Here is a 19,343-nt window from a genome sequence, read left to right as displayed (position 1 = left end):
AGTCAGATCGATGGATGAGAGAAGCAGCTATTTGTGAGTTAAAGCTAACTGTTAGACCCAGCAATGACAGGTTAAGTTTCACTTTCACTGCATCTGATGTTCTACTGCTCCGTCTCTGCCCAGAGTACTCTCTGCACTCCGAGAGGTTGGTGCAATGAATAACCAAACTGAATATATATTCCAACAATGCACCTGATAAATAGTCTAGCCCCAAAAACAGAAAATCAAAACGTGGCGGCAGATGTTTTAATTGTGGCAGGCTACCATCTATAAATGGGAAAACCTGACAGTCCTGTGTGTACAGGGAGTAAAGCAGGAGACTCAAAACCCAGCCCTGAAGTGCACCTGTGTTAAGGATGAGGTTGGAAGAGGTGTGTCCACCCACTCTCACCACCTGGGGTTTGCCTGTCAGGAAGTCAAGGATCTACAGGCACAGTGAGGTGCCAGCTCCTTGAGCTTTGTGACCAGCCCAAACCAGCTCGAACACAATGCGTTAATTTTTTGATCATGGTACTCGCATGCTGCTATTTTTGCCACTGCCAGAGTGAGATACTGGTATCATATGAAACTAAAGGACCCGAGAAATCCAGTGGTACCAACAATGTCATGCTAGCTTCTCAGAAAAGGGTTTAAATCTTAGGCTAAATTTTGGTGGGGAAAAAAACAACGTGGTCATTTTCACCAAGGTCCCTTGACCTCTGACCTCAAGATATCACCTGAATTTTGTGCTTTCTTTTACATGAATGAATACATTTTCACCATAAATTGCTCGATAAAAATTCACCAGAATGCAGTAAATAAAGTGTTTGACACCCACATTTCTTGGGGAAGGACCCCCCCAGGCCCCCCACTTATATGTGTCCCCGTCAGTGTTGACATGAAACCTGCACCCTTGCAAAAGACAATACAAACCACCTTAAATACACATATACTATAATATTTCAAAGCCATACAGTATATTTTGGCTATATTCCTTCACAGGTAAAAGATATTGGCAAATATTTAATGGATATGGGTATAATAGGTAATTTTGTTGGCAGCAGGGAAAAAGGCTCTTACCATAAAACTGATGATGTATGTCGGGCCTACTACAGATAACTGGATAGATGTAACAATGAAGATTTTTATTAAAAAGGTTACTTTCTCTTACCGCAAAAAATGGACATTTTCATACAACGCTGGGAAAATGGGTGTAATATGTCAAACCTCTGACACCTGACTGAAAGATAATGAATTGAGGGAACATTATCAACTTTTAATTTTATCTTGATTGTACTCTCTGTCCAAATATCTCACTTAAACATGCAAGCATATGAAGCCAAACTGCTACAATAATTTTTATTTGTTTTTACTTTATTTTTCCTTTTAGCTCAACCTCTGTGGATCTGTATACTTATGTAATGGCTCTTTCATAGCGATCCCTTGAAAATGAAAAGGAATGAATTACAAGTTAATCCAACTCAAAATCAGGCTGAGATTAAATGTGTGATACAAGATTTTTTCGAACTGTTTTTTTAAATTCTTTGCTCTGAAAAACTTTTTTTCACTGCTCGTATATATTTATTTGTATTGATGGTGGGTGTAACAACAATGCATTTTGGAAGAAAAGAGAAGGTAATGGTACCTGACAGGTGTGTGGGGGTGCATCAGATAAAGAAGATTTGGAACCACTGCTCTAAATCTCTGATGTTTTTTCATCCTGACAAGAGGAGACTGTCTCTTGAAATAACACTACAGTACTGTATACAATATAGAATATATATTATAATATAATTAGTTACTGAACTTGTTAACCTTAATGCAGTGTCTTTCTGTTCCGTCCCAAAGGGCACCTTCATGGAGTGCAGGCCGTATGGGAGCATTTCCCACCGCTTTCACCGCGACTGTGCCTCCATCTTGAAGGATCTCAGGTTTTGCCCCCACTGTGGAGAGGATGCCAGCGGGGCAAAGGAGGTCACAGTGTCAAAGGTCGATTCATCTCCCTCTGTACCCAGATCAAACCCTGGACCGTCACTTCCAGCTGTGCCCACTGTGACCACCCTGCCATCAGTACCAACCACACCTGCTGTTCCACAGATACTCAGAGCGAAGAAGACCAGTGAGCCACAGACGAGCAGAGAGGAGAGCCCCAACAGGTAACACAGGAGTGATGTTTATCATGCAAAACATGGAGATACCACCTCCTTCTTGAAAGTGATTTAGCAAAGTTGCAACGTCTAAAGGATAACTCCAGTATATTTCAACTCAGGATGACTCAGGTTATTTCTTCCACCAGGTTAAAGCGTGAGGCTGTGCGTGCTGCAGACAGACTACCTAAAGAGTCACTGGAGAGCATCCTGACTGCATTGGATGATGAAAAGTATGGGTAACCATGAAATATTTCAACATCAGTGTGCAGAAAAGTACAGTGTGGGGGCGTCAACGGCTTAGTGGATAGAGCAGGCGCCCCATGTACAAAAGCATTGTCCTTGCTGCAGCGGCCCTTCGCTGCATGCCATCCCCCCTCTCTCTCCCCTCTCACACTACACTATTCTGTCAATTAAAGGCATAAAAACCCCCCAAAAAATCTTAAAAAAAGAGAAGTAATTAAAAATAGAAGTAATTAGTAAAATAACATAATTTCTTGAAACATTCTATTCTTTTTAGCCTGAAACCAAAGAGAGTGAAGTACCCTGCCAATCAGCTGTACATCTCTGCAAAACAAGGAGAGCTGCAGAAGGTCATTCATCTTCTAGGTAACTCAAATATGTTACCTGACATAAAGCAGCTTCAATTACAATTACTCAGTGTGTGTTTTTTTTAGCATTTGTACACACTAATACACTAATAGACCAAACTTTGTTCTTTGAAGTTGATGGGAAGGACCCAAACTTTTTGATGGAGGGCCAAAACAAAGGCACTCCTCTTCATGCAGCAGCTGCTGAGGGTCACCAGGAGATCTGCCACATGCTGGTCCAGGTGAGAAGACTGGCGTCACTACAGTTTGCACCTCAGAGCCTGTATTTATCAAGTGTCTCATACAGAGTTGGGTATAAAGTTACAAAGTAACGCGTTAGAGTACTTTGATTCCTTTTTGCAGTAACGAGTAACCTAACATGTTAGTTTGCTGTTTGAGTAATCTGATACTTGAGCACATTTTCAAACAAGCCATCAGTTACTTCCGTTACTTTTAGAATGCTGGTCCTTCAGCTCTGAAACAGCAACGACTGTCTTTTGGTTCGAATAATGGAGACAACGTTAAACGTTAAATGCTGCCATTGTCTATGGTGGAGTCTAAAACATTCCGCAGGATCGTCAGTAAAATCCCCACGACTCAATAGATGGAGTTAGGTTACCTAGAGTAACCTAACTCAATAGACTCGCTGACAGACAGGTCAGACTCAGGACTTGCATTATGCCTGGTACACACTTGTACTACACGACTTTTCTGCCCGTTCTGAAAGTCACTATGTCACATTACACGATTGTGGAGTCATAAAATCGTGCCGTGACTGGCCAACAGACATGACACACTACACGATGATACACACCAATTATCCCGGTCGTCTTTCACGACTTGTGTGATGTCATCGGGTTATTCTTGTCCTATTTTTATTACTTTTACTATTATGTGAGTCACTGTGTCTATTCATGTGCCAGCCGACACGTTGCTGTAGTCGTCAAAAAGCGTCAGCAGGTGGCAGGAGCAACATTTGAAGTACGCAAACATTCAAGTTACTGAATCCTCCACAACCAAGTTCCTGCACATGTTTCACAATAAAAGCCTATTTAGAAAATGGAGGGATTCTCTCAGTCGAGGTTGTAAGGGGCTTTTAATTTGAAACAAATTCAGGAAGTGTTGAATTTGAAATGACAGTGCGATATGTTAACTTTATAAAGACAACAGGAGCAGATAAAAAGTAAAAATATAAAAATACAGAGGGATTAATAAATAACGGCCCTTTTATAATGTAGTCTGTTTCAAATGAAGCTGGTAGCCTCTGCAATTGTGGTGAGTAAAAGCCCTGCCCCTTTTTGCTAATGTTATTACTTTATGTCTGTCTCCATTATGAGGACGTAACATTGTTTGTTAGCTTGATGCTAATGGCAGTACTCACCGGGTTGACAAAGTGCCTCTGCTGTTTCACACTATCATTTCCCCCTTTTACTCCGTGTGGTAACATCCCTAGAGGAATTACTAAAAAATGCTGGGGTTGTTGTTGTTGTTATACAGTTGTCTATGGCAGCAGATCGTTCTGTGTTTCTACTGGTCAAAGTGGCGGCTGTGATGGGAGAATTGGATCTTTGTTAAGGGCAAGTGGTCCATAACTTTAATTTTGGAGAAATGTAGGCTAAGCGCCCTGTGGTCCATTGCCCAATAGGAAATGTAGAATACTCAAAAGTTTCTACTGTTTTTTTTCCCCGTTAAAGGGGTTTTTTGGGGAGTTTTTCCTTATCCGCTGCGAGGGTCATAAGGACAGAGGGATGTCGTATGCTGTAAAGCCCTGTGAGGCAAATTGTGATTTGTGATATTGGGCTTTATAAATAAAATTGATTGATTGATTGATACTTAAAAAGCACTTGAGTTACTTTTCTCAGGGAGTAACGTTGGAAGTACTTTAAAAGTACTTGAGTTACTTTACTTACTTTACTCAGGGAGTAATGCAATTTTTGTTTCTACCTTTAGGCCTCACATTTAAAGCAATTTATCAACTCTCCTAACTTGTATCTTGGATAATATTTAGGAGAGCTCCAGCGCTATATTGCACAATACTGAGGGGCACATTCAAAATGTCAGCATTTTTTTCAATGAACATGTTTCCAAATCAAATCAAATCAAATCAAATCAAATTTAATTTATATAGCATATTTCATACAGAGTAATCTCAGTGCGCTTTTACATACATGTGTGAATAAAAACAAATTAAGTCTTGATAGTAATTCATCCTCAGCCCACCCACCTGCACAGACCCAATCACACATCCCCAAATTCAGTTTATTTAAATTTTATTTATAAACCGCAATATCACTAGCCATAACTATCCATAACAATAACTATGTCAGGTAACAAACTGCGCTGGGTTTGGTCAGGAAAATGCGGCCCGAGCTGCGCTCTAGCATGCTCACCTGTGTGTGTGTGTGTGTGTGTGTGTGTGTGTGTGTGTGCACGTGTCTGTGTGCACATCGAGACAGAGCCCTCTCCTCTCCTCTTATAGGCTTTACTCACAAGTGTGAATTGACCTGGATAAGGAGCGCCCATAGCGCCAAATAATATAATGGTAGTTTCTAAAGAACTAAGATGAAAAAAAAAAGTGCATATAGGGGAAACACTGAGCATACCACATCCCTATGTCCTTTGGACCCTTACAGCAGATAAGGAAAAACTTCCCACAATACATTTGCAAAATGTAATCCATATGACAAAATGATACACAAAGAGAGACAGAGACATAGAGAGGAATTGAGACAGAGAGAGACAAAGAGATGCAGGGCAGACAGTAATGACAATAGGTACCATAACATTAACTTTAGTAATATTATAATAGTAGTTATTGTGGTAACATATGTTGTAAGTATATATTAATATACGACAGTATATGACAATAATAATCATATGTGTGTAATAATTGTAGAAGTATGACTAATAATAGCAGTAGTAGGAGGCATCAGGCAGGACCACTGCAGCAGCGTAACCACGACATCACGATCCAGGTGTAGCTGCGATAGGAGGGAACAGTGGAGCACAAAGGCTCTGGAGAAGAAGCCGCGTTAGTGACATGCAGTAAAGCCAAGTTATTGATACGCAGTAATAGGACGTGAATGTTAGCAAATGAAGAAGAACCAACTTTTCAGAAACTGAGGAGAAAGAGAGCAGGAGAGAAGGAGCCCAGTGTATCATAGGAGGTCCCCTGGCAGACTAGGCCTATGTCAGCCTTTCTAGGGGCTGGTCCAATACAAGCCTGAGCCAGCCCTTACGATAAGCTTTATCAAAAAGGAAAGTCTTAAGTCCACTCTCAAATGTGGAGACGGTGTCTGCCTCCCGGACCAAAACAGGAAGATGGTTCCACAGAAGAAGAGCCTGATAGCTGAAGGCTCTGGCTCCTGTTGTACTTTTGGAGACTTTAGGAACGATGAGTAACCATGCATTCTCAGAGTGCAGTGTTCTAGTAGGATTGTATAGCACTATGAGCTCTCTAAGATATGACTGAGTCTGACCATATAGAGCTTCGTAAGTTAGGAGAGGGATTTTAAATTCAATTGTGGACTTTACAGGGAGCCAGTAGCCTTGAAATCCAGACTCAAATCTGGACAGATTTTGAGTATGACCCTCACTGATACGCCCCTCCTACCCAAGGGGCAGCACTAACTGAGGCATATTAAATGCTGCAGCACGCAATTGGATAGCACGATAGCCAATCAGAGCAAAAACATATTCATTGCACTAAGCCCCATTTGTTTGCTGACCAGTGGGGCTAACTGATATATTATGCTTTTGCTGTATCCCGTTGGCAAAACGGCAAAAACGTCCTTCCTGGAAGCAAAGGCTTCTAGGACAGTCTTCTGTTCCTCTCTCAAGGAAAAAGATAAGTGTAGTTGGCTTAGTGTTTCTTCTAAAGCTAAATTGAATGGACGCGGTCTTTCGGCAGCTGCCATCTTGACTGTTTACTTTTCGACTCCTGCGGTGCAGCGCTGTCTTCATCATGTTATGCCCGCCCTAGTCTGGGGCTGTTTAGTGGCCGTTTTGGTAAGCAACCAGAACCAGGGCGATAGAGACAGGATCCAGAATTCGATGGATGCACCTTTCCGTCAATTAAATTCGTCAGGCATAGCTTCTGTAGCGGCTTTGAAGAGGTTATTTTATGTAGCCGACAAGTTTCTTGAAGAACCTCTTCTAAAACAGACTGTTGTATGTCCATGTTTAAATGATTAAAATGTATCGATTGTGACGACAGGCTTCACTCTTCTTTGTTTTCCGATTCAACTTTCCAATGGAGATGGAAATTGATGTTGCACCAGAATTTAAAGTTTTACTTTGGTGAAGACTTTGAATTCCGGATTCGCTCTCTGGACCGGAACCAGAATCCAGACAAAATTCAGAGTGAATGGAAACCAGGCTCTTCACTGTACGTGAAGAGCCTGGTGACGCGAGGCTACGCCCGCCCAGAGCCCGCCTCTGTCAGATAGACTGATCTGATTGATCCGATGGCGATTCAACGGGCTCTGCTTGTTGGGGCCAGATCCCCGTGCAGTGCAAATTCGAATTTGCTGGGGGCGGGGCATCTGGATTTCCAGGTTAGGGAGCCAGTGCAGAGAAGCTAAAACAAGAAAAATATTATCTCTTTTCTAAGTTCCTTTTTTTTAAGTTCCTTTTTTTAAGTATTTAAAGACTCTTTTTTTTCCCCTTTTCAATAATTTAATACAGGCAAGCATACATACAGACATAACACACACACAGGGATTAAAGTTCCGCGCCGGATCTCCAGCGTGGTGAAGTTTCTGTCTGGCACAGGCAGAAGTGCTCTACAGTGCAAGCGTTTCACTCGCATTTGCTCCTAAAAATCTACGTATGTGCAAACCGGGAAAATGATTTAGGTGCACAGTGTGCGAGTAAACACAACCTGCTGTTTACCATAATCGGCATCAGGCGTTTTTTCATCAATAACCGATCAAATAAATGTATTTTTAACTCGCTCCTTTGGCTCTGATACAGCCATCTCCCTCGCTGCCTGCAGTCCCCACTGCACTGGGCTTTATAGCCTACAGTCCCCTCTGATTGGTTACACGGCACAAGTGATAGCCAATCAACACTGACGCCTGTGAATGCTTTCACATCAATGTCACATTGAGACACAGAGCACAGACGGAGCGGGAGAGGCTCCGGTAAGCCAGCGATAATTTTGAAGGTAAGGTAACAGAAACCAGACAGAAACGAAAGTTGCAATAAAAATCCTCAATGCTGAAGTTTTAAAGTCACCACCACAACATTATATGATCCATTTCAATGATGACATGCATGCCCAGAGGCAAAATTTTGATGTAACTGCCTGTTTAATTCACATCAAATGCGATACAATTTTGCAAACAGCCTAAATCATTTAGCTTCTAAAAATAAATAGCACCAAGGCAAAAAAGAGATGTAGGAGCTATAAGTCAAAAAGTCTGGTAACCACTGAAAGTTTAATCTTTATTTATAAACTCATTATGCTATATAAGTTTAATCTGAAAAGTAACTACTAAAGCTATAATCTTTTTCTTCGTTTTGATAATAAATACGTTCCTTTGCAACACATACATTTCTATTTCTTCATTTTGTGACCGCAACACCAAGCCCCCCACTCCGGAAAAGATTTCAGATTTCAGGCACACAAATCTTGCTCCACGTTTCAGGCACAAAATTTTTTCTTGCTTTAACCCCTGCACACAATATAATAACATAACATCAAACAAAGAATGAATGAATGAATGAATTTTTATTATTGTGTCATGCACAAAGTGCCCAGCCCAAACAGGCTTACAAGACACCAATAATCAACAAAAACAGACCAGAAACCAGAGTAGAAACATAAATTACAATTAATGTTGGACAAATATCCTATCCTGACGCTTCTTCCATGCTTTAGAAACAAAATTAGCCAACTTATAGACATTAAAATTAAACAACCATTCCATTTTATCGTCATCAGACCCCCAGAACATTTCTAAATTTTGAACGAATAAATCACTGAATATCTGTGTTCTTAGATCATCATAGAAAGGACAATACAGAAGAAAATGCGATTCGTTCTCAACTTCTCCCAAATCACACACTTCACATAATCTATCATCCTCCTGGAGGTTTTTAAATCTGCCGACTTCGAGGTTCAGAGGGTGGATTCCTGTTCTCAACTGTGCAATTAAAGATCTTTGGCTTCTCGTTAGATTTACAGTAACATAGGATTCAGGGCCAAAGTTATGTTTAATTTGAATATACGTTCGTAATTTTGGTTTTAATAAAATCTCATTTAGCCATTTGATCTCAAATCCATCAAGTAACTTTTTTCTGATGGCATCTATGCTGCATGTTAAATTATTGCTATATATATATTGTAAATCAGCTTCTCCAAAGATGTAATGAATCTCCTTAACCCATGGTGATTTGTGCAATTTACTCCAAAGAAAAACTTTCTTATTAACTCTGTTATCTGACATATTGAGCAGACGATTCCACATTCTTATCATTTCACATTTGCGTCTTATTGAACCAGGAATCCAACCCAAATCACCCTGAACAGCCAAAATAGGGGCAAACTTATGAACACCTAAGAAGCAGCGTGCAGCTCTGTTTTGAATAGAGTCTGCCACTTTACAGTCTTTAAAACCCCATATCCCTGAAGCATAATTTAATATAGGAGAGACACATGCATCGTAGAGTTGTGAATAAGTAGAATATCCAAGATCTCTACATATTTTAAGCTTGTTAACAACAGATCCTAGAGCTCTCCCAGCTGAATCCAAGACTTTTGTTCCAGCTTCATAAGTCATAAATTCATCAAAAACAAATCCCAAATATTTATATTCAGGTGTGAATTCCAGTGTTGCAGAACCAAAAGTTATTATCTTCTGACTTCTTAAAATACATTTTTTCCTAAAATGAATTATCTATGTTTTGCTTCGATTTATTGATAACCTCCATCTGCAACACCAGACCTTTAACAAATGTAACATCTTCTGTAAATCATCCTCAGATTCAGACAGGAGAGCAATATGATCCAGTACAATAGAATACCCACAGTTAAATTGTCCAGATGTAAACCCAAATTAGAGTCTTTGATTTCAAGAGCCAAATCATTAACATATATGGTAAACAAAGTAGGGGAAAGAATATCACCTTGTTTAACACCAAAAGGAGTACTAAACCAATCTGTTTGTATATTATTTACTTCTATACAAGCAACTGGACAACTATACAATGATTGTAATGCTTTATAAAATCTGCCATCCACCCCTGCGTTTAGAAGTTTTAAATGAAGTAAATCTCTCTGAACCCAATCAAAAGCCTTTTGAAAATCAACAAAACAAACAAAAGTACATTTATTTTCCGCAAGCCTTGTTCTGACAATAGTTGAAAGTGAGTGAATATGATCAATGCAGGCTCGTTTTTCTGCTCATCAACTAAATACTCAATAGATTCCAAATACTTTGTTAGCCTAACATTCAAAATGTTAGAATGTAATTTATACACTGTACTGAGAAGGCTAATTCCCCTGTAATTTAGGGGTATTCTTGGATCATTTTTAGCTGATTTGAATGGGCTTAATAATAGACTTATACCAACTAGAGGGAACAATACTATGTTTAAAACAAAATTTAAATAAACAAAAAAGCACGTTTAGGAGTGATGGCGACTTTAATACTTCATTCGGAATTTCCTCCACGCCAACGGCTTTCTTTAACTTTGCCTGGTCTATAGCAGTTCTCACTTCCTCCAGAGTAATATCCGAATTCAGAAATATATTTGATGAATACCCATATTGATTCATATGTCTCTCCAGATCATCTTTTAACTCACATGCTTGTCTAAAAAAGTTATCAAAGTCAGCAGGAATATGATTTCCTGAAAATAAATCAGCAAAATCTTGCTCCCATTTTTTGAGTACAACCTCTTTTCTAGTTTCAAGAGAATTATCACTTAAGACAACCTCCATAGGAATTTTCTGCAGTCTCCTTGGTCCTAATTTATTAAGCTCTCTCCAGAGCTGTTGTGGATTATTAGTTTGTAAGTAATCAAACTCTAATGACTGTCCTCTCCAAAACTTCCTTTTATAGGATTGTAAATTCTTATCAAACAGGAGTTGTGCTTGCCTGTATTTATCTTTGAATTGCTGTCTGCTTGGATGATCAGTACACCTTACAAATTTTCTTTCATCCATTTTCCTTTCATTCCATAACCTTCTAAGATGGGAGTTCCAATAGGGCTTCGAACACCTTTTCCCATAAGCCTCCGACTGATTTAATTTTCTTGGTTGGCATGTATCCATTTCACGAATTAAGAAGTTGCAAAACTGATCATACCATACATATACATTGCTCTGTGTACTTTCGCAACTTTCAAGTTGTCTAATAAACTCCAACAATGCAGAACGACACTTATTTGATGATAGAAAATTATCAGGAAAAGTTCTACTTCGCTTTTTCGGTTGAGCAACAAGTGTATTTTCCTCTCCTATATAACTGCCAACCTTAAATTTTAACATTAATAAGGAGTGATCAGGTAAATGACATCTTTCTCCAATGAGAGCAATATAAGTTGCATCACTACTGTCCAAGAGATCTGTCGAAGTAATTACTTTAAAATCAACACAAGACTGTAGGCAATCATAAGGTGTAATCCACCACAGCTTTTCCTCGTACTGATATGGATGTAAAGTTGTCATTTTCTTGATTAATTCTGCCATTTAAAACACAGCATTTAGAATCTCTGAGAAAATCAAGAAAAGATTCTCCGTGGCTGTTAATACTCAAATCTATGGCAACTCTTGGTGGGACATTGTCTAAACCTTCTATACAATCCTCTCTATCAGCAATACGGCTATTAAAGTCTCCACATATATAAATGACATCGACAGCAAAATAATATACTTGAGTAAGTAGATAACTGAAAAATGTATTACAATCTCTTCCCCTTACAGAGCCCTCTGGAGACAAATAACAAGAAAAGATTACAAAACTATACTGCAAATCTCAGTGTTCAAATCGCACCCCAATAATACCCTCCATGGATTTATCCACAACTTCAATCTTAAAATGTTCAAAACGTTCATTTTTAACCAAAACTCCGACTCCACCGGTGCCCTTTGGAGCTCTTAAATGCCTGTTTCTGTTATTTCCAAACCAAGAATAACCAGCTATCTCAATCACACTATCCCCGGATAGGTGTGTTTCATTTAGAGAAATTATATCTGGATTAAGAGACTGTAATAATAAAGCTCTAAGCTTACAGTTTGAAGTAGTCCATCCATTAATGTTCCAGTGAACCAAAGACAAACAGGAGAAATCAACAGCACTTTCTGGTTCGGGTTGGGCTGCAACTTCTCAGCGTCTCCTTGCTGCAGCGGACCGACGATCACCTGTCGCACCTGCAGCTGCCTCTGGTGATTCTCACTTGATGAGCCTCCCATTACCTGATATGTAGAAATCCTTCCCGGCCGGCAGATCCCGCAGTAATGTTTTAAAGTTCAATTCCATAATTCGATCTGAGTGAGACTTTGCCGAATGGACATACACCTTTGCAAACTGCGTGTTGGATTTCAGGTTGTGTTTCCCACGCAGCACGTCCACCTTCTCCCTCACGGAGGCAAACGCGGCTCTCACAACTCCTAAAAGAAACACAAATGGAAACAAAAAGAAAAAGACAAAATAAGATAAATAGGATCCCTTCAAATATTCAAGAAATAAATTTACAATAGCATCCCGTTAAAAAACAAGATAAACGTGAAATAGCATATTTATAGTTTTATATAATTCCACTCTTCAGTAGAGGAATTTTTTCCCCATTTCATGTTATGTAGTGCTACTTTACAGTTATTTGTAGTGATTATTTAAAAAAAAAAAAAAAAGGCTTTGAAATTTATTTTTTTTAAAAACCTTATATCTAGGCTAGTTCTTGATTGAGCTTTTAGTATAAATATTTTACCAAAACAAAACAAAATAATTTTATTTATTATTTGGGGACAATTTTCATCCGAATCTCCCAACATAATATTTAAAGGTGTAAGTTTGAGACAGATAATCAATGTCCTTAGCCAGTTTTGGATATTGGTCCACAATCTTGCAACATAGAGACAATAAAAAAATAAATGCATCAGGACTTCCTCTTCTTCATCACAAAATCTACATAATGACTCTACAATATTAAACATATTGAGTTGTTTTTAAGTAGTAGTGATTTTAGTAATTCTAGAGTAAGAATCAATTGTTGTTTTATAAATTGTTCTAAAAAATTGTTTCCAAGGTGTCAAAATATTAAATTGGTCTTCCCAAAAGGTACAGACGGAGTGTGGAAAAGCGGTAAGTCCTCTGCACTGTAAAGTAAAATTATATATATTTTTTGTTAATCTTTATTTTAGATACCCATTTCTGACATCTTGTAATAGGTGCACAGACCTTCAGTTTGTATCCACTACATTTTAGCTTCCGTTTCCAATTCAGGGGGATGGCTGAAATCAACTGATTGAAATTATGAATATTACATATTTGTCCATACAGACTGCAAAATTTATGATATGAAAGGAAAATGCCCAGGCTATCTAGTATGTCATTTACAAAAACAATTCCATTTCTCCAAAATGTTTCCCATAGAACAGGCTTCTCATCTATTAACACTCCTGAATTCATCCATATTACTTGATTTTTCTTCTGGGGTGTCAGGAGGATAATACTGCAAACTCAACCAAGCCTTTAGTGCATCTTTAAAAAACGGTGAAAGGTTAACTAATATACCTTTATATAACAAATTAAGATGATACGATTTTGATTGAAAGAACAGTAATAATTTAGTCAAAGAGAAAATACACTGACATTAGGTTTTGACTTGTTCTCCAGGAACTGTTGTGGTAAATTGTATCAATCCGGGATGCTTTTAGGGATGAGTTCATTGCTGCAATATTTTTTAAATTCAATCCACCATTTTCATATGAATTATAAATGTATTGTCTTTTTATCTTGTCTGGCTTATTATTCCAAAGGAACTTAAATATTTTTTGTTCAGAAGTTTTAAAGAAGGATGCCTCTGGTGAAGGAAGTGCCATTAGGAGATAAATGAGCTGAGGAATTACGAGAGTCTTTATCAATGTAACCTTTCCTTGTAATGTCAAAATCCTTCCTTTCCAAGGTTGTAAAACTTTTTCAATTTTCTCCATTTTCTATCATAATTTATCTGAACTAAATCTTTTGGATTATCTGGAATATGAATTCCCAAAACATCTACTGAACCGTTACACCATTTAATTGGAGCATGGCAGGGCTGTAGTCAAGACCATCTTAACCGAGTCCAAGTCAAGTCCAAGACCAAGTCCAGTCAAGTCTGAGTCAAGATCGAGTCCAAAGGCAGTCGAGACCAAGTCAAGACCGAGTCCAGAGCAAATCGAGTCCTATTCAGGACTACTCCGAATTATATTTTGAGGTCGCACAGATGAAATTTTGGCCCGTTTCCACTGAAGAAGTTCCTGGTAATATTTGGGGGGCAGGAACTTTACAGGAACGTCCTCTTGCTCGGCCCTCTCAACCGCCGTGTCTCCACTGTGCGGCGGAGTAGGAGGAAGGTTCCTGTAAAGTTACCGGGCTCTGGATGTGACGTAATCGTTGCGCGACCATTATAACCGGGGCGACGCGGCAAAGAAACAAAAAAAGAAGAAGAAGAAGAAGAAGTATGAAGCAGAAGTAAGAAGAAGAAAGCAGACATAAGAAAGACGATGATCAACATGGAAGGAGCTGAGGTGGTTGCTAGGTTTCTGGCATGTCTCTTCATTTACATGGCGGTGGAAGCTATGAACGAGCTATCCCTCGTCTGCTGAGTTTTAAAAATGCCGGCTATTTTGTCGCTTTCTGTTGACGTCACATCCCGCCTTGAGTACATCCAGTCAGCACCAAGTAAACCCCAAGCCCCAGCCAGGAGTTTTTTGGGGCCGTTCTGAGTACCTACTCAGAGGCAGGGACTTGTTTAGCCCATGTAAAAGTTCCGGAGCTCTGTCCTTCGGGGGTGATTCCTGCGGTGGAGACACGCACCAATGGCCCCGGCCCTGTAAAATTACCCCGAAGTTCCTGCGGTGGAAACGGGCCTAGTGTGCGGTTGCACTTCAGAAAGACAAGGGCAGACAGCATTTTGGACCCCATGCTTGCCCTGTGTGGCCTCATAATAAGTCCTCTTGCACTAAATACTCTTTTGACAGGTGCTGAAGAAGCTGGTACAGATAGCACTTTGATGATAGCTAATGCATGCAAATGAGGGTATTTTTCCTGGTTTCTTAGACCAGAAGATAAGTGCATCCTCCTCTATTGTATAGTTCTGTATCATGTCTTGGAGGTACCTCCTCACTTTGACTGAGACGCTTGCATCATTGGGAGCGCTGGACCTTTTCCTGTGCATGTGGTATCAAGCGAAAAGTTGTGGGAACTTGGAGGGTGGAGGCTAATCCTGCGACGGTTCTTCAGTTGTACTGCTGTTGTCTCCCTGGGTGTCATCCAACTCCATTGTCTCTGCTTCAGCAATTAGGTTTTCTAGAAGACAAAAATGGCAACAAACGCACATGACATTATCCACTGCAGCACGTAGAGGGCACCACCACACCAATAGAGGGCGCCACCACACCACACCATACATTACAATCTTTATAAGTAGGGCTGGATATCGTTCAAAAATTTTCGATACCGATACCTTGATTTCGATACCGGTTCCTGAACGACACTTTTTTCGATACCAATTTCATACCGGGCATTTTTAGGCAATTCTGAGCAACAAGCAGAAGAATTGGAAGACATTTAGGAATTTAGCAACATGATCTGCCTTTTGCATCAGCTGAGGCTGAACCTTTGAGACTAAGGATCAATTTCTGTCTCACTGAGCTAATTAGTCAGTGACAATTCATGTGTAGCTTCACAAATTGACTAAGCCAGACGTACAGGTTTAGCAGCTGTCCATGCATGCTAAAGCAGATTTCAAACCACTATAAAAAATTCAGTTATCGAAACAAAAATCTGAAAATACACATATTGCATCTAGACAGCATGGAGATGTTGGTAATTTATTTTAACAATGATTGATTTGCTTCATAAGTTAAAAACTGATGTTTAACTAGTTAAGCTATGTGCAAAGTGAGAAGCCTCAGATAGTTTCACACTGAAGTATTGACACTGGACCTTTGTGCAAAGTTTGGTTTATTTTCATGAAGGCAGATTTCTAGCAGAAAAAAGACTTGAAGATGCTGCACAGTGATGAGTCACGCTCAGGCAATTTTAAGCAGTAAGCTGGAGCACAAGATGATGATTACATTACATTGTGGATTCTGCACCAGTTGAGGCTTGAACCCGCAACCTCTGGAACCTAAGATGGTCATCTACCACTCTGAGCTAATTGGCAAGTAGCAACTCAACAGTGGCTTCACAAATTGAGTAAGCCATTCACTGCTGTGTAGAAAGCAGCCATCCATGCATGGAAAGGCAGATTTGAAACCACTATAAATAATTCTTGTTATTAAGACAAAAATCTGAAAATACACACATTGCATCTAGATAGCATGGAGATGTTGGTAATTTGTTTGTAACAATGATTGATTTGCTCCATAAGTGAAAAACTGATGTTTAAAATTGCCATTTTTACATTGACTCCAATTGTTCACATTAGAGCAAAATTCAAAATGCTGTCAAAAATTCAGTTTTTGAGATAAAATTCTGAAATTTGCCACACATCATCAACCATGACTCTAGAATTTTGTCATTTTTTTCATGAACATTGAAGATTTATTTAGCAAGAATTTGCATGTATATGTTTACAGTACCGTTTACAGTCAAACATTTTGATGCACTGTAGAGTCAACTTTTGATAAATCAAAAATCTGAGAAAAGTAGTTTTTGTAGGACAGTCTGAAGATGCTCTGTAGCAAGTTTGGTGTCAATTGAGCAAAAATTGTGGCAGGAGATAGGTTTAAGAACTTTTACAGATTTTGAAAAAAACAGAGTGATGAACTTCATAATTTTTAATAGGTTAAAATGTACAAAGGTTTCTTCAGTATTGGGGCTACAGTTTGATGAAAGCTGTGAAGTTGTGGCACATATGGTTGATTTGTTATGAATTTTCAAAGTTTTGAACTTTAGATGCTTGCTGTAACACCACCATCAGGACTATTGGCTTGAGTTTACAGCTGAGGATATCTGGCATGAGATTGGACCTTTGAGCAAAGTTTGGTGAGTTTTCACCCATGAGAAATATGATTTCCTCGGAAGAAGAAAGAAGAAGAATACCTAGCATTACAATACTCTCCCGGCAGCTTAGCTGCCCAGACCCTAATAATAAATATATAAAATAAAAAAAATGTACAAAAGCCAGAATCTCTTAGATTAGATGACTGCTCTACCGCCTGAGCCACTGCCATCCCAACTAGGGCTGTGACAATATGGATTTTTTTAACCCAGTGCAAAAGAACAGTTGCAAACAAGTGACAAGTCAGTGTCAGTCAGAGGCTTAGCAGTTCTTTTTCAGAAAAATTAACATGTCTGCTTTTTCGGGTAACAGACACGCCCGCTCCTTGCTGATGGTGTCCCCAGCTGTAGAAAATGTACGCTCTGAGGGTGTGGATGTTGCTTGTACACAGAGATACCTGGTTGCCAAATTTGCAAGCCACCACCAGGTTACTGGATTTACTGAGGTTTGGGTAGATGGCAGACATCTGTACTGCTGTATCTCTTCCTGAACATTCTCTGCAATTCTCTGCAAATAGCTCCTCAAGGGCAGAGAGCGTTGACTTCTTCTGGAAACAAAAAAGAAAAGGAAAAAACAAAAGGAAAGGACAATTAAGTTAGAGACAAACAAGTTAATTTTCTTCTGAAAACGGAATGGGGTGGGGACAGGATGTCTATATATATTTTTACCGTTGCTACTGCAGCTGTACAGTCTTTGTCAGACGAGCTGTCATCATGGTCACCAGCTGTCCCTTATCGTCTCCCTATAATTGACATTAGTGCACAAAACAACAAAAATAGCATGGTTATATTATTATTGCTTACTGTAAAAAGTCAAAAACCCTTTAAAGCTTACTTACCTCTACCATTGAGCCTCCACTGTGATAAAGGGCAGCAAACCTTTGACAACAAGTTTGTGACTGCCCTGTGGCACTCAGCTTGTTTTTCTTTTGACATTTTTCCTTTTTCTGCTAGTGTGAACGGATTCGTCGTCCTCACATCAGGGTGGACAGGAGCAGAGGCTAATGCGAGGAGAGAAAAAAAAACAATTAACGTTGGGTGAGCTGTCTAGCCAGCTGACCCAATAGATGAGCACATTTTAACAAGCGAAGCTTTATCACTATCAGCTACTGTCAATCTTTAGTCAGCTTTTGATTTAGCTAGCTATATAGCCATAAACTAAAGCTAAGCTACACAACAATATCTGCGGTGACGTTAAGCTACACAACATGCATGTGTGTCCGTGTGAGAGTGTGTGTGTGTGTGTGTGTGTGTGTGTGTGTGTCCCTAACATCAGCGGAGTCTCGGTGCACCTATTAAGTTGCAGTAACGTAACTTAACACACACATAAAAGTTAAAGCTAAACGTAAACTTACCTTTTGAAATTCCAGACACAGCGCCGTCCTCAGTACTCACGGGTGAAGGGGAATCCAGTGGGGGGATTTTGAAGTAGGCCGCTCAGTCTTAACGTTAGGCGGACTTGAATGCAGAGAAGATGCTGGCTGCGGTTCGCTCTTCCAGCAGTCAAACACTGAGCAACTTTCTGCTCTTAAATTGATTCCGTGCACATTTAAATGCTTCATCAAATCAGTCATATTTCCGGCCTTAACAAGAATGTCCTTTTGCAAATATTACATCGCGCAATATTGGCATTAATCCTGACAAAATGGAGCCACACTTTTGACCTCGACACGCTCGACACACACACTGCAGGTGAACTCCGTCTGTGGGCATAACCATATACGCATCCCTGCCTCTACATGTAACATTACAGCCAATCACCGGCAGCATATCAGACCTTGATCACTAGGAGTCACGTGACTCCGATCACATGACTCCTAGGTACAGAAACTTGGCACCGAAAGACAAGGCATTTTTCGATACTCATTAGCACTGAAGCAATTCGGTCGGTGCTATAAAAGAACCGAACTTCAGTACCCAGCCCTATTTATAACATCCTTTATTGTGAATATCATTTAAGGGATGCACCACTACCTTTCACTGACGTCCTGAGATCTTCCCGAGACATCTTCAGGGCCGCAGCACTGCCAGTACTCTTTATGTCCATATCAATTCAGCTGACACCAAACTGAGGATCTAACATTGCTGCTTGGAGGTAGATTTGATGGCCAAATGGCTCCGCTTCTTGCTGGCTCTCAGCCATGTGCATGCGGACGAAGATCCCAGAGAATCGTTTTTGAAGAGATTGTTGGAGAGCCTTGATCAAGGACCTACGCAGACTCTTTGTTGCCTCCATCTGCTTAAGGTGTGAATTCAAGTGAAGCACAGTAGGAACTATCATGTTGATAGTGACAATCTTACCTCCTTCTGTTAGCTCAGTAGTACAGTACAAAGAAGTATAGTACAAAGTTCTTTCAACTGGCCCCACTCTCTTGTGGTGAAGATCACATTTTTAAAATCCACAGAGCATA

The 19,343-nt window shown here is 39.7% G+C and overlaps 1 protein-coding gene across 4 annotated transcripts in view; it reads left to right on the top strand.

The window, feature by feature from the left end:
- Positions 1-19,343, top strand: part of ehmt1a (euchromatic histone-lysine N-methyltransferase 1a) — a 126,112-nt gene that overhangs the window by 31,995 nt on the left and 74,774 nt on the right. For all 4 annotated transcript variants that reach the window (XR_007449517.1, XM_049578768.1, XM_049578767.1 and 1 more), the window contains 4 exons: positions 1,828-2,135; positions 2,276-2,359; positions 2,647-2,735; positions 2,852-2,958. Coding sequence is in view for 3 of the 4 variants with exons in the window: in XM_049578768.1 (XP_049434725.1) it covers positions 1,828-2,135; positions 2,276-2,359; positions 2,647-2,735; positions 2,852-2,958 (588 nt within the window). In the remaining variant the exon portion in view is untranslated. The remainder of the gene's footprint in view (positions 1-1,827; positions 2,136-2,275; positions 2,360-2,646; positions 2,736-2,851; positions 2,959-19,343) is intronic.

This window comes from Epinephelus fuscoguttatus, linkage group LG6 (genome assembly GCF_011397635.1).
Source record: "Epinephelus fuscoguttatus linkage group LG6, E.fuscoguttatus.final_Chr_v1".
Lineage (NCBI taxonomy): Eukaryota > Metazoa > Chordata > Actinopteri > Perciformes > Serranidae > Epinephelus > Epinephelus fuscoguttatus.
The sequence above is the reverse complement of the archived record's forward strand: the minus strand, read 5'-3'. Positions and strand labels throughout refer to the sequence as shown.